Source organism: Desarmillaria tabescens, assembly GCF_030435595.1.
Source record: "Desarmillaria tabescens strain CCBAS 213 chromosome Unknown EV420scaffold_9, whole genome shotgun sequence".
Lineage (NCBI taxonomy): Eukaryota > Fungi > Basidiomycota > Agaricomycetes > Agaricales > Physalacriaceae > Desarmillaria > Desarmillaria tabescens.
In genome coordinates, this window is record NW_026848308.1 from 1,423,635 (window position 1) to 1,436,747 (window position 13,113).

The 13,113-nt window shown below is 53.2% G+C and overlaps 1 protein-coding gene across 1 annotated transcript; it reads right to left on the minus strand.

Moving 5' to 3' along the window:
- Positions 1-6,192: 6,192 nt before the first annotated feature.
- EV420DRAFT_1735524 (uncharacterized protein) lies at positions 6,193-12,747 on the minus strand (the record flags this gene model as incomplete). The annotated part of the gene is made up of 5 exons (XM_060480003.1): positions 11,244-12,747; positions 11,099-11,211; positions 8,851-11,043; positions 7,897-8,042; positions 6,193-7,764 (listed from the first exon to the last, which is right to left on the minus strand). Exons 1-5 carry the CDS (start codon positions 12,461-12,463, stop codon positions 6,193-6,195), a joined length of 5,244 nt encoding a protein of 1,747 aa, XP_060334268.1. The 5' UTR covers positions 12,464-12,747.
- Positions 12,748-13,113: the final 366 nt, after the last annotated feature.

Sequence of the window (13,113 nt, forward strand, 5' to 3'; positions counted from 1 at the left end):
AGGTGCTGCAACACCCGGTGGGATGTTGTCATCTTTCCCAACCGTTCGTCCAAATTTGTTAACCTCCCAATGAATTTTCTGGAGGCGTGCCTCGTAGTCGTTAACCAATTCCTCCGCGTTGGCCATGTCTGAACGTTTGACCCAAGAGTTCTCCTCTCTTGGGTAACCTTTCCACTTGACTAGGTATTCAGTTATCGCGCGACGAGTTCATCCGCGACCTACTACTTTGTCCCGCTGTTCCACAATCTCCTCAATTTCGTATTCCTCTTCATCGTCGATTAGTTCTGGGGGTGGACGTTCGGGACGTGGCTGATTTGGAAATGCAGGGGCGACGTAAGGAGTAAGGAGCGATTCATTGAATCGATTGTGAATTCTCCATCGAGTGGGTAACTTTAACTCGTAGGCGGAGATCCCTTTCTTAGCGATAATGTCGAAAGGACCTACTCGTCGATCTCCGAGTTTCTTGGTGGGCCGCGGCAGGTTAAGGTTGGTTGTGTCGAGCCATACCTTGTCCCCTGGTCGGTATTCGACTGCTGCGCCCCTGTGCTTGTCATAGCTCCTCTTCATTGCCTCCGCCGCTTTTTCCAGAGAGTTCCTCGCTTCCCTTTGGGTCTTTTTGATCTCTTCTACCAGTTTTCCAGCCGCTGGAACCGTCGCTGTCTTTTGAGGTTTCTTAATGACCTCCCCGTCTCGTCCGAAGATAACTCGGTACGGAGAATATCCCGTGGATGAATGTTGGCGATTATTATGTGTAAACGCCGCGAGCGGCAACCAATCGCTCCAGTCGTCTTGTCGATCGTTAACAAACATCTTGAGATACTTTTCAATCTCCTGATTGACCCGTTCAGTCTGCCCATCGGTCTGAGGGTGGTATGCTGTTGATGGGTTTCCTTCAACGTGAAGGAGTCGATAAAACTCCTTCATGAATTTGGAAACGAAGACTGTTCCCCGATCGGATATGACCTTTTCGGGCATAACACCGTAGGGTACATAAACGTGGTCCCTCAAGATTTTAGCGAAACCAAGGGATGTGAGTTCTTCGGTGCAAGGAATGGGAATGATGGCCTTTGAGAAACGGTCTACTATGACCAGAATGGAGTCGAATCCTTTCGAGTTCGGGAGTTTGGTAATCATATCGACCGAGATGTGGGTCCAAGGTCGTACTGGTACCTCATTTGGGTGCAAAGGGGCTTTCTTTGGGCGACGATCAGCCTTAGTTCGTTGGCAAACTTCGCAGCTCTTTACATAAGCTTCTACATCCCTTCGCATGCATGGCCACCAGTAGTCGCGAAGTACCAACTCTTTGGTCTTCTCAATTCCTGGGTGTCCAGCTGTGACGTGGTCGTGCTTGAGGGCGATGATCTGCCCTCGGAGGTCCCGATCCACCGGCACATAAATACGCCCGTCGTACCATAAAAGGTCCTGCTCGCGGGAAACCCCTTTTTCATGGTTGAGGGAGTCCGAAATGCCTCTGTCCCAGTGGCGGGAATCGTGCGTAGCAGCCTTGATCCTTTCGTGCAAGTCCTCCGCGGTTGGCATTACCAGGGCCCTAAAGTGTTCCGCTTTAAGGACCACAACGTCCCGATTGTCCTCCTTCCCCTGGTCGTGATCTGCCCTTCTTGATAGGAGGTCGGCCTTACGGTTTTGAGCCCCGGGTTTATGGTGCAAACTGAACTGGTACTCCGCCAACTCAGTTACCCAACGGGCTTGTCGTCGGTTGAGTTTCTGGGGCTTGCGGAAGTACTGGAGGTTTGAATGATCAGTCCAGATCTCGAAATCCTCTCGGGCCCCCATGAGGTATTGACGCCATTCTTCGAGGGTGATCATAATTGCGAGAAGTTCCTTGTCGTAGATCTCGTAATTGCGCTCTGTAATTGAAAGAGCCTTGGAGAGAAACGCAACTGGTCGCCATTTCTCGTCCTGCCATTGTGAAAGCACGGCTCCTATCGCCCCCTCGCTCGAGTCTGCCTCTACTCGGAACTGCCCTTGGTCGAGGGGAATGGCCAATACTACGTCTTCACGGAATAACTCCTTGAGTTTTTCAAATGCTTTCTGTTGGGTCTCCCCCCACGTCCACTCCTGCTTTCCGGTAAGCATTGTTAATGGTCGAACGTGCTTGCTATAGTCACGAATGAACCGTCGATAGAAGTTACAGAACCCGAGGAAGGATTGCAACTCTTGCTTCCTACGAGGGGCCGGCCAATCCAAGAGGCCCGCAATCTTGACAGGGTCCATGCGAATCTTTCCCTCGCTGATGATTACCCCCAAATACTCGGTCTCTTCCACTTCGAATTCGCACTTCTCCGCCTTGAGGAACAGGTTATTCTCTCGTAATATCTGGAGGACCTTTCGTACAATCCTCTTATGCTCCGCCTTGGTCTTGGAGGCAATGAGGATGTCATCCAGATACACCGATACTTCCCCAGCTGTGATGAGATCCTTGAAGATGTCGTTCATCATCCACTGGAAGGTAGCAGGAGAGTTGGTGAGTCCGAAGAACATGATGAGGGGCTCGTAGAGGCCGCGATTAGTTCGAAAGGCGGCCTTCCACTCGTCTCCCTTCTTGATTCGCACGTTGTTGTAGCCCCACCGGACGTCCAGTTTGGTAAAGTACTTGGCCTTTTTCAGCCGATCCATGAGTTCCCTGATAAGCGGTAACGGATAACGGTTCTTGATGGTCATCTCATTAAGCTTTCGGTAGTCTTGGACAGGTCGCAACTTCCCATCCTTCTTTTTAACGAAGAAGAATGGGGAGGCCATTGGAGATTTCGAGGCCTGGATGCGCCCGGTAGCTAAGTTTTCATCCAGAAACTTATCCAATTCCTCCTGTTCCACCGGATTGAGTGGGTAGACCTTGCAGTCGAGATTGGCGTTAGCGTTGGGGATGAGCTCGATGGCGTGGTCCCAGGGTTTGCGCGGGGGAAGTTCATCAAAGTTCTCCTTATCGAAGATATCTTTGAAGTCCCGATATTCTTCGGGCACTATGTCCTCGAACGATTTGACATCCTTCTTAGCGTTAGCTTGGGCGGCCAGTTCGTTGGCTCTGGTTCCCATGGCCCGTACATGGAAGGCTTCTTCAAAGTCTATCACAAGGATGGTATCCCCTTCTTCATACTCATCCCATCGCGCTGAAGGGTCGGTGTCGGGAAGGGAGAACGGGATTTTCCTGCAGGTACACCGGGCCAGGGTGACTGCCCCGGTGTCCCAGTCAATGAGCGGATTATGGCGTTGTAGCCAGTCATGTCCGAGAAATAGGGGAGTGGAGCCTAGATCGACTACGGCTAGTTCGATCCGCTCCACGTGGTCCCCTATGCGCAGCCGTACTTCGGCATACTCGGTGATGTCCCCTCCTTTATTGCGGGTGCCGTCGGCATTATAGACCGGGACGGGTCAGGCCGCTTTCTTCAGATTGAGTTCGTGGGCCTGGGCCCAGGCGCGGTCGATGGAACTTCCCGTCGCCCCGCTATCGACTAGGGCGGATACGGCATGGGTTTCCCGGGTATCGAGCGTCTCTAACTGCACTTTTATTGAAACATTCCGCCCCTTCCTTCCTCGTATGTACATGGGTGGTTTCTGCAGATCCTCCATCCACTGCCACCGCTCCCTGGCCTGCGTGGCCGTCTCTGTCTGCTCCTCCAGTTGATAGCATAGCTGGTCGGTCACCTCCTCTCTTCGTCGAGGGTGTACCCACCCATTGAGGACGGCACGAGTCGCCGCGTCCCCTCGAGCGATGCGTAGGGCTCGACGGGTCCATAGGATCCCATGGGGCTCGTAGTACATTTCCGCGAACACCTTCTTGTCATTGGCATTCGCGGTGAGAGACACGGCAGGGGACGTCGACCTTCTGGGGGTTACCACCGGTATGTCGGACCGTAGATGGGCTTCTTCATCTTCTACTTCCTCTAATAGAACCGACGGGTTCTTCCCTCGAAGTGGCATTTGGTCACCGGGACGAGAAAGGTCCCGAGGCGGCACTTGGGCGCCCTTGGTAATCGAGGTGGTGGAGGAGGGCTCGCTGCCCTGTGTTCGGCCCTGGCCACGGGCACTTGTGTGCGGCGTTGTAACCTCCACAGTCGGTCCATCCTTACGGCTCGTCCTGGACCCGGCGGTACTTCGGGTAACCCTTCGTGAGCGCACACATGTTGGCTTGGACGGGGGGTCTGCACCGTTTGCCGCAGCATTGTCCTTGGCTACTAAGGGCAGGGGGTCCCTCGTCTTCACGGCCTCAGCTGCTTTCTCAACGCCTCCCACTAGAACAGACGGCCCCACAAATGAGGACACAGGCCCAGCGGGCTGGGTTGTCGGCCTTTCTCCCACTCCGGGGTGACCTTCCTTCGTCAAGGGTGCAGTCGGGACACGACCTAGGGGGCTCTGCCCTCGAGGGGCTTTCCCTGTGCGGTCGGTCGGGGGTTCCTGAGCTGGGACAGCCCCTAGGGGTTCATTTCCAGACGCAGGCTGCGCTAGGAGGTGGTAATCCCCTCCTACGCCGTGTTGGTGTTGCGATTCCGATTCCTTAGTTTCTTCTACTGGTAATGCGGCGAAAATATTTTGATATTGCTCGAACGGAGTACCTACGTACGTAGTATAAGTCCGGCTGGTAGTACATGAATGCGTACCGAGTGAAACTAAGTCCTTTGCCGACGCCGTCGAATCGCTTATTTCGACGCCGGCTGGTCTTTTGACGACTTATCGTCCTTGACCTCCTCGATCTTCGTCTCCTTCCCGTTTTCTTCTTTTACGGCTTCTTCGAGCAGTTGGCGGAGGCGGGCGACGTTGGGTTTCTTGCGCGGTGGGAGTTTGACGGGAAGCCACTTGGACTTATCGTCAGGGCACTTGTGCTTGGGGCTCCACCCCGTGTTCCCACACTTAAAGCACCGCTTGTCGGACCGCAGCTTGTCGATTTCCATCGGTTGTCCGGCACCCCCATACGTCGTTCCCGTGGCGTCCTTCTTGTCGCCACCTGACGCTCCACCCTTCTGTGATGATTGATTGCCTCGACCCGAACCGCCTTGGTTCGAGGAGGACTTACTGCCCAACCCCTGGGCGACCCCGTATTGATAGTTCGCGTCTATCCTCAAGACGCGTGCCTTCCATTGTGCGTAGGTTGTGGGGCGCTCATTGTCCCCATGCATAACCGTATTCCGCACCGTCGGTCTTATCGCCGCTTCTACCGCTTTGAACATCTGCTTTTCATCTCCGAACTCCTCGCATTTATGAGCCAGCCGCTCGAACTTCACGAAGAACTCCACTGCGGACTTGAAGTCCGACTGGCGGACCTTCTTCCACTTGGCCTTCCATATGGTCAATTCAGCGACTTCGCGGAACTCGCGCGTTAGATCCTCGGAGAATTCCGCCCAGGTGGGGAATCTCCAATGACCCTGCGGGTCCCGATAGCGATAGTACTGGTCGACCCACCACTGCTGCGCGTCTCCTCATAGGTATCCTTGTGCAAACGTGATACGATAAGGGTTGTGCCCTTGATCGTTCATCGTATAATACATGGGGAATACCGAGAAATAGACCTCGCAGTGATGTAAGAACCGGGTGATGTCGGAGGAAACCCCGGTGAAGTATTCGGGCTGGGTTACCAGCTTAGGCTTCACGTCGTTCCAGGGGTTATTGGCCCCTCCTTGAGCTAGCTGCCACGGGGGAATCGGATCCGGGGGCGAGGGAACGCGCAGAGGGACAGGCGGTTTAGGCGGACGCGACAGGGATCACAGGTTCCGGTTTTCCCCTGGGGGCGGATATCCTGCAGGATCCGGGTATCGCGGCGGCTTTGGTGGAACCGGCGGGACCGTGGATTGCTTTCCCTTGTCAGGGTTGGAGGGTCCTGCCCCCATGTCCGCGTAGTCCTCGTCGTCTTCCCCTCCTGCTCCCCCGAAGAATCCCTCGGGGAAGAAGTCCGATGGGTCTTGGGGATGAGGCATTGGCTGGGGGCGTCGATACGCCTCACACCCCCGTCGTTGGTCCTCCGGGTGGACCTGGTTCCACACCTTGGCTGCGCGATGCCAGGTTTCTACGTCCAGGATATTTTTCTGCAGATACACGTCGCCCATCTGGCGAGCGTGTCGATAGTCTTCTCCCGCCTCCGTGAACAACCACTGCGGGTCCTTCTCCATGTCCTCCATCACTATTTCGTATAGGCCATGCCATGGTAGGAGGTTGAAGATGGCGGGCCGCGGGTTGGGTCCATTAAGAAGGACCTGCCTCACCGCTGCCATTACCGTCGGTTCTAGGGTCCGGTTCGGCGGGCGGCTGGGCATCCTTGTCCTTCTGCCTCTCTCGGGCGAGGCGGTCGATTCTTGCGTTTCTCTCCTGCCTCTTGATGTCGGAGTCGGGGTCAGAGATCTCGGACTGGTAGGAGGCCCAGGCTCTTCTTCGGGCCTCCAAATCGGTTCCTGCTCTTCGTGCCGCTCCGGTATATCGGACGGCGGCTGCTCGTATTCGGTTCTCAATTTCTGCTCTGGTGGCATCGGGCTCGAGGGGTAGGTCCCACCAGCTGTCGGGTCCTTGGAGGGCGTCCTCCTCGGCCCGACGGATGCGTGCATCATGCGCTCTTCCGCGCTCCATTCGGGCCTCGACTTCTGGGGACTCCCGGACATTTCGAGGGAGTCCGAGGGACTCGACGTACGTGTGATAGAGGAGCGGCCACGGATGCTGGGATAGAGGGACGGGGTCGGCGAAGGCTCGCGACGGTACTGACGGCTCCCAGTTGGAGACTCCGGCGAGTCGCTCGGAAACGGTAACTGTTCCAAGTTCCTCAGCATCGAGCTCACCGTACTCGCTCCAAAGCTCCCCATTCGTCGGCTCGTGCGCGGGGACGGCGGGAGCGAGCGTTGGGGTCGTGGGCCTTGTAGTGATCTGGTCGGACTCTGACTCGGATCCGGAGTTGGTCGACTCTCCGGCCACAGAAGCCTCTTTCCTGTCGTCGTCGGCGTAGACCCAACTGGTACGGGGGTACCAGGCAACTGCTCTTCCCCGATCGGTTGGCCAGGAGCCTGAAACAGGCTGTGGCTCAGTTGGACGGGTGGTAGCCGCGGAGGCCCCGAGGCCAAGCTCTCCGGAGTTGTCATTGAAGTCGTCGCGACGTCCCCGGGCTGCCTCGTAGCGGGCGTGGTCTCTGGCGATGTCGCTCGCCACCCTTCTGTCCCTGGCCTGCTCCCAGGTGTCGTTGATTCTTGCGGCGCCTCTTGTCGCCGATCCCCACTCTGCCATGCTCCACCGGTTTTGGGAGCGCCCGCTCCAGTTATCTCCGGTATAGGTTGCATCCTCCTCCTCGTTCGGATAGAGGTCGCGGAGGAGGTCTTCGAGTCGGACTCTTTCGAGCTCGGTGAGCTCGTCGCCTTCGAACTCGGTGTCAGAGCCTTCTTCGCTCGCGACCAGATGCCTGGTGCCTTGTCTTCGGGCTCCGTCGGCGCTTGACTCGCCCTCGACTGGAGCGACGTCGAAGAGACCTGGTAGGGGCGAGTCTCCTCTGTCGAGGAGTACCCCCCCGGTATCGGTGATGTCGACGGAGTGGTCTGAGTCTGACTCGGCGGTAGCGCTTCTGTAGGAGTCTGTGCTCGACTCTGAGGATCCCGAGCTGGATCGCGACGATGTGTAGAGGGACTCTCCAGGTCCTCTGGGTGTGATGGGTCGGCCATCGTGAAGAGTTTGCTGAGAGGCCGCCGGGATGAAGATTACGGGCGGCGGGTAGGCTGGTGTAGCCGGGATGTAGTGGAATGGAAGCTGGGCTCGTACGCGTCTCTGCTGGCGGCAACACCGCTGGAGATGGTACAAGCAGATGAACAAGGAAAAGACGGTAAAAAGCGCGGAGATTACGGGAATGGCGTCGGATAAGGGCATCCGTCCGGGGGTTTATCTTCTGAGAGGGCCGGCGGTAAGGATGGACCATACAATGGTTAAGGTGATGATAGTTAGGGCGGTGAGGGTCGCGATAATCAGGTTGAGGTCGGTCTCGTAGTTCGAGCCGGTCATCAACGGGGTATCGTCGTCAAAAGAAGGGTCAGTCAATGTCAACAGTATGATTGTTAACAAAGAAGCTGACTGTAGGGATAGTTTGAGTAGGTGCGTGGTGCCTCAGACGAGGGGAACGTATGCGCCGTAGATAGCGATTAGCAGTCCTGCTAAAATCGGTGCGGCAATACAGACTCGGATGAGGACCAAGGTGAGTAGAACAGTTACTAGAATTGGAAAGATGGGGTCGTTTGCTAGGTGGGGTAGAATCCAGGCGATTACCGCAGCTTGGAGTAGTAGGTCAAAGGGAGTGACCCAAAGGACCACTACGACAAAGAAGTGTATCGGATGAATGGTGAGTGCTTTTCCGTCGGTCCACTCGCTGTGCGTTGACAAGCACCGGGTTGTCCACACGAACGCAGGCGATGACCTCTTCTGGTCAAGCAAGGGGAATTTCTTTAGAGATAATCGGGCAGCGTTCTTTCTATGAAGTGGCGCTGGGCGATTGGTAGACGAGCTTCGGCTAAATGTTAGCCACTAACTCGATCGACTTAGATCGTACTAAGATCGCTACTCGCACTTCGGTAGACGATACTCAGCAAGTCAAAGGCGACGGAGTCGAGGGGACAGATAGTCACGAAACGGGGAGCTTTGAGTTAGGTAGATTAAACCTTAGCCGAAGCTGGGGTTTAGACCAGCTGAGGCTCTACTTAAATACACGCTGAGTAGACTAAAAATAGTACTGTGAGAATGTCCGATCAGAATCGCAGCATAGAGTAAGCACGAATGCATAAGAAAAGAAAAAGAAAAGAATAAACCGTAACAAATCATTATCTTCTTCAAAAATAAACCCCATGCGTTCATCAGTAGTACCCTCATCGGATGTATACTGACTTCCACCATAAGGGTCTTCAGCATCAGAATTATTGGGAGACTGGTGCCCGGAAGAATTTCCAGGTTCGTCTTCTGAGAGGTTAGTCCAATCCGGTGGGTTTTCAACCTCTGTATGATACTCCTCATCGGAGGATTCATGATCCGATGCTGAATTCACAGACGAATTGTCTGGAGAGTTGTCATCCACAATGTGGTACAATTTCTCTCCGGAACTTCGCTTTCCGTACTCCGGACATGAGGGATCATTGGAGTAATGTCCCTTCTTCCCACAGCCGTAGCAGGTAGGGATTTTCGAGTTAGGATTCGATTTTCCCTTGTCTTTAGAGTGGTGTGGGTGCGATGATTTATGCCCTGAAGATGGACGATCCTTCTTGGGCTGATCACGAATTCGCTTGAATTTTTCGTAGCCAGGATTGGGTCGAGTGCTATGGCGCTCACCCTGAACCTTCTTGAATTTACGAGGTGATGGAGAACGCCTCTTCTTTGCAGATTTGGCATTCTCCTTCGATGACTTATGAAGTCGAGATATATGGTCTTGCCGTTGTTGACTGTAATATCGTTCTGCACGGATACCCTTCTCAACAATAAGAGCACGCTGCATAATATCATTCACAGTCGAAACCTCAGCAGTGAGACCCATGCGAGTGACTTCCTGACGAATATTTGAAGGTAACGAGATCATTAGACGTCGTCGGAACGTATAGATGTCTGGTGGTGAAGGCATCATGTTTGCAAATCGTAATAAACTCGCAAATAGCTGGCGAACACCACCTTCAAAAGTGTACTGAACACGCTCAAAGTGTTCGTTAACAGCATATAATGAAGATTCATGGATAAATCGACGGTACAGACCGTTAATTACTTCCATGAAAGTAGGAAAATCTTCACCATTCGCATTATTGGTATAAGCGATAGGTGTGTCTTCAACTACATTGTTATACCACGTACGGGCGTCTCCCCCCAAAAAGGTTGCAAGAGTGCTCGTACGCTGCATATCAATGGCAGAAAGCTGCTGTCTACCCCATTCATCTTCAGTATAAACAGGGCCGCAAATATTTGCGATCTTCATCCATCTAATGATAGAGAAGATCCACTCATCGAATTCTATAAGGTCAGAGCTTCCCTCATATTTTTGGGGACGAGGAATACTCTGTAAAGATGTTTTCTGGACATTAGAATCCAGTCCTCGTTGAACACGCAAGAGATTGCGATTCACGAGGCGTTCATAGCGCTGAAAAATCGCAAGCATAATTTCAACCTCAGATCTCATAACAGGGAGATACTCGAATATCTCCTCGTTGTTGAAACGAGGTTCCTGAGATGTGAAATGGACTTCCTGAAAATGAGCAGGAGTCAGTTCGCGAGCTTGTGGGTTATCAGAGCATGACGAATGTCGGCTACTGGAACCGCTACGATGAGATCCTGGTCCTCCAGGTGGTGGCGGAGGAGGAGGATCGTTAGGAGGACGACCTGCACCTAGATTACGAGACGAAGTGGGACTATCCACATTAATTGGGCTTGCATGATTCTCCGAATGTGGTGCAGTTCGTTGAGGAGGTGCTGGATTTTGCTCTCGATGTGAGGTCGAGTCCTGGGCTTGTTGTGGCCGACGAGGTTGGTTACGAGCCAAAACAGAGTCGAAGTAACTAGCAGGCTCGCGAAGATCATAGTGATTCGACTGCGCGCTCACAGGAATGGCCTGGGGTCGAGGTGAAGGCACTAGAGGTGTAGCACCACGTTGTGGACGATTAGGACGCTGTCGAGGCGGCGTTGGTGGATCTGGGTGACGATTAGGAGGGTTAGGACCATTAGGTGGTGGATTCAGAGGATCTGGAGTGGAATCCTGCGAATCACTAGAGGATCCGTCATCTCCTGGATCAAGATTAGGTGCAGCAGCTCCTACACGAGTCCTAGGCTGTGGTGGAGCCTGCGATGGTCGTGGCCTCTGTTCTTCACCGGGAATACGAGTATTTGGCCTAGTACTAGCCTCAGGTCTTGTAGGTTGGTCTCGAGGTCTCGAGTCACCAAACTGGAGAGGGGGTTCATCCTTCTTGACCTTAGGATGTCGAGATGGTGGCCGACGATGTGGGGGAACATATCTACTCTTCCTAGGAGTAGGAGGGACGTCGTCCTCATCATCAGCATCACTATCATACTCACCCTTAATTTTAGAGATCAGAGCCTTGTTCCGCTCTTCTATAGGGTCAACAATAGTTTGCGACGAGGCTCGCGATACAGAGGATCGTACGTGAGCAGTGGGAACACCGGTCGGAGGCACAGAGGTGTTTTCCGGCGGTGGAAATCAAGCTCGAAGAGGGTTGTACACCTCCGAGCGTATATGCGGAAGAAAAATCCGAATGCCTGGAAAATCTGGATGAGTAGCATCTCCATACAGATCAATATGAACACCCTGGTCAGGGACCATGGTTTGTCCATACAATAGCATGTCCTCATCATGCAATTGTTGAAGTAAACCTCGATTGAAGACCTCGCGTCGAGCTTCATTCAAGGCATCAACTGTTTTTTGAGTTTCCGAACTATGTGAAGTCGGGACAGTGGGTGAAGATTCACCTTTAATAAGTGGCGTCGATAGCCGAGCATGGGCATGACGACGTCGTGCATAGTTGGAACCAGTTTCACCTGGCTGTTGAGGCAGGCTGAGATTATCGACAGCAGCGTTGATGTTCGCACTGTACTCGTCTGTGCTATGGTGATAATCACCTAACTCAGGTCTCACATTAGTGGGAATGGGATTGAATTGCCCGGAGGCGTTCAAATTAGCAGCAAAAAACTTATTAATTGCTAGCCTAGGTATACTGTGGAATACAGTACCAAGGGTAGTCTGACGTTGCGTCGAAAGGGAGATAAGTCCATCCTTATAGCGTCGAGCCGCGAGACGAACTCGTTCCTCGATAAATCGGTTTACATCCTCAGGCGTAGCCTCAGGTGGATCAGGGAATACAACCGGCATAGCTTCCCCGGAAGAGGTGACTTGCGGGGAGTCAGTTGACGTTGGAGGAGTGGTTACAGGTGATACCAACGCTGGGAGCTGTTCACATGTAGCATGAGTAGATACTGGAGGAAAATGAAATGAATCTGTAATTTCGTGGGCATAGGCAGGAGGAGCCGAGCCACGAGACTGGCCGTATGCACCCATAGCTCTTAGCTGTTGTCGACGAGCCAATTCTTGCTCTAATACGTCGTCTGGGGCGTGGTGGATGGACGACATGTGCGTAGAGTGACTGGATCTGGCCACAGATGGGGCGATTGAGTGAGGAGGTGAGCGAGATTCCGAGAACGTCGCTGGCCGCAGATGTCCGATGATGGACGTCTCCAATGCGGGAGTACCTTCAGGCAACGTGATGATACCTGATGGTCGATACAGCACGTTAGAGTGCACGAGGAGGGCCGGCGCAGTGGTCAGCGGTACGGAACTCGCATTTCCAGTGGACAATGCAGGTATGGGGGCAGTCAGTAGCGATAACGACGCACGCTCGGTGGAGGGCGTGTAGTTCGGCAACTGCTGAAGGATTTCGACAGCTTGTCGAGATTCGGGTCGAGTGGTTGGTTGCTGCACGGCAGCAGAGCTCTCCGAGGTTGAGCGTTGAGCCATCGAAGAGAGAAGTCGCAGTAAAAAGTAGTTCTGTAAGCGTTAGCCTACTGTGGTTCTCCGCAGCACAATACACAATGAAAGATGTGTAAAAAAGTGTAAAGGTTACGATACCTTACGAGGTCCTTTAACCGAAGAGCTACACACGCCAACGGGGTGTATTGCGAGAGAGAGAGTCAAAGATACAAGCAGTAAGGTAAACGTAGATGATGAAAGTAAGTGATTCAGATGTGAAAGTCCGAACTCGGAAGGATAACGGGCACTGCTAAAGACGTAGGTAAATAATAGTACATAGATAAAGTCCAGATCCCTTACACTGATGAATTGATTGCTGATGTCAAGGAAGAGACGAGGGTTTATTTCACAAAGTTATATGATCAGCCTCCCCGAATGTGTCAAAGTCTTGGATGGATACACCATCAGTCGCTAGGATCCGAGACAAGGTCGCAAATAAACCCTTCCAATGGCCGAAACAGGCATCGATTTCCATCCTTTTCTATGCAGGTGATCATGTCAGGAAGAACAGATAGTAGGTTGTACTGTTAGCGACCTTGACGTCACCTTACATTTGTTTCTCTTTACTCACTTTAATCTTTTCTGTAGGGTAAGGAATTGTTGTGTGCTTGGTGGCATCTAAATATCATCCTGTAAAA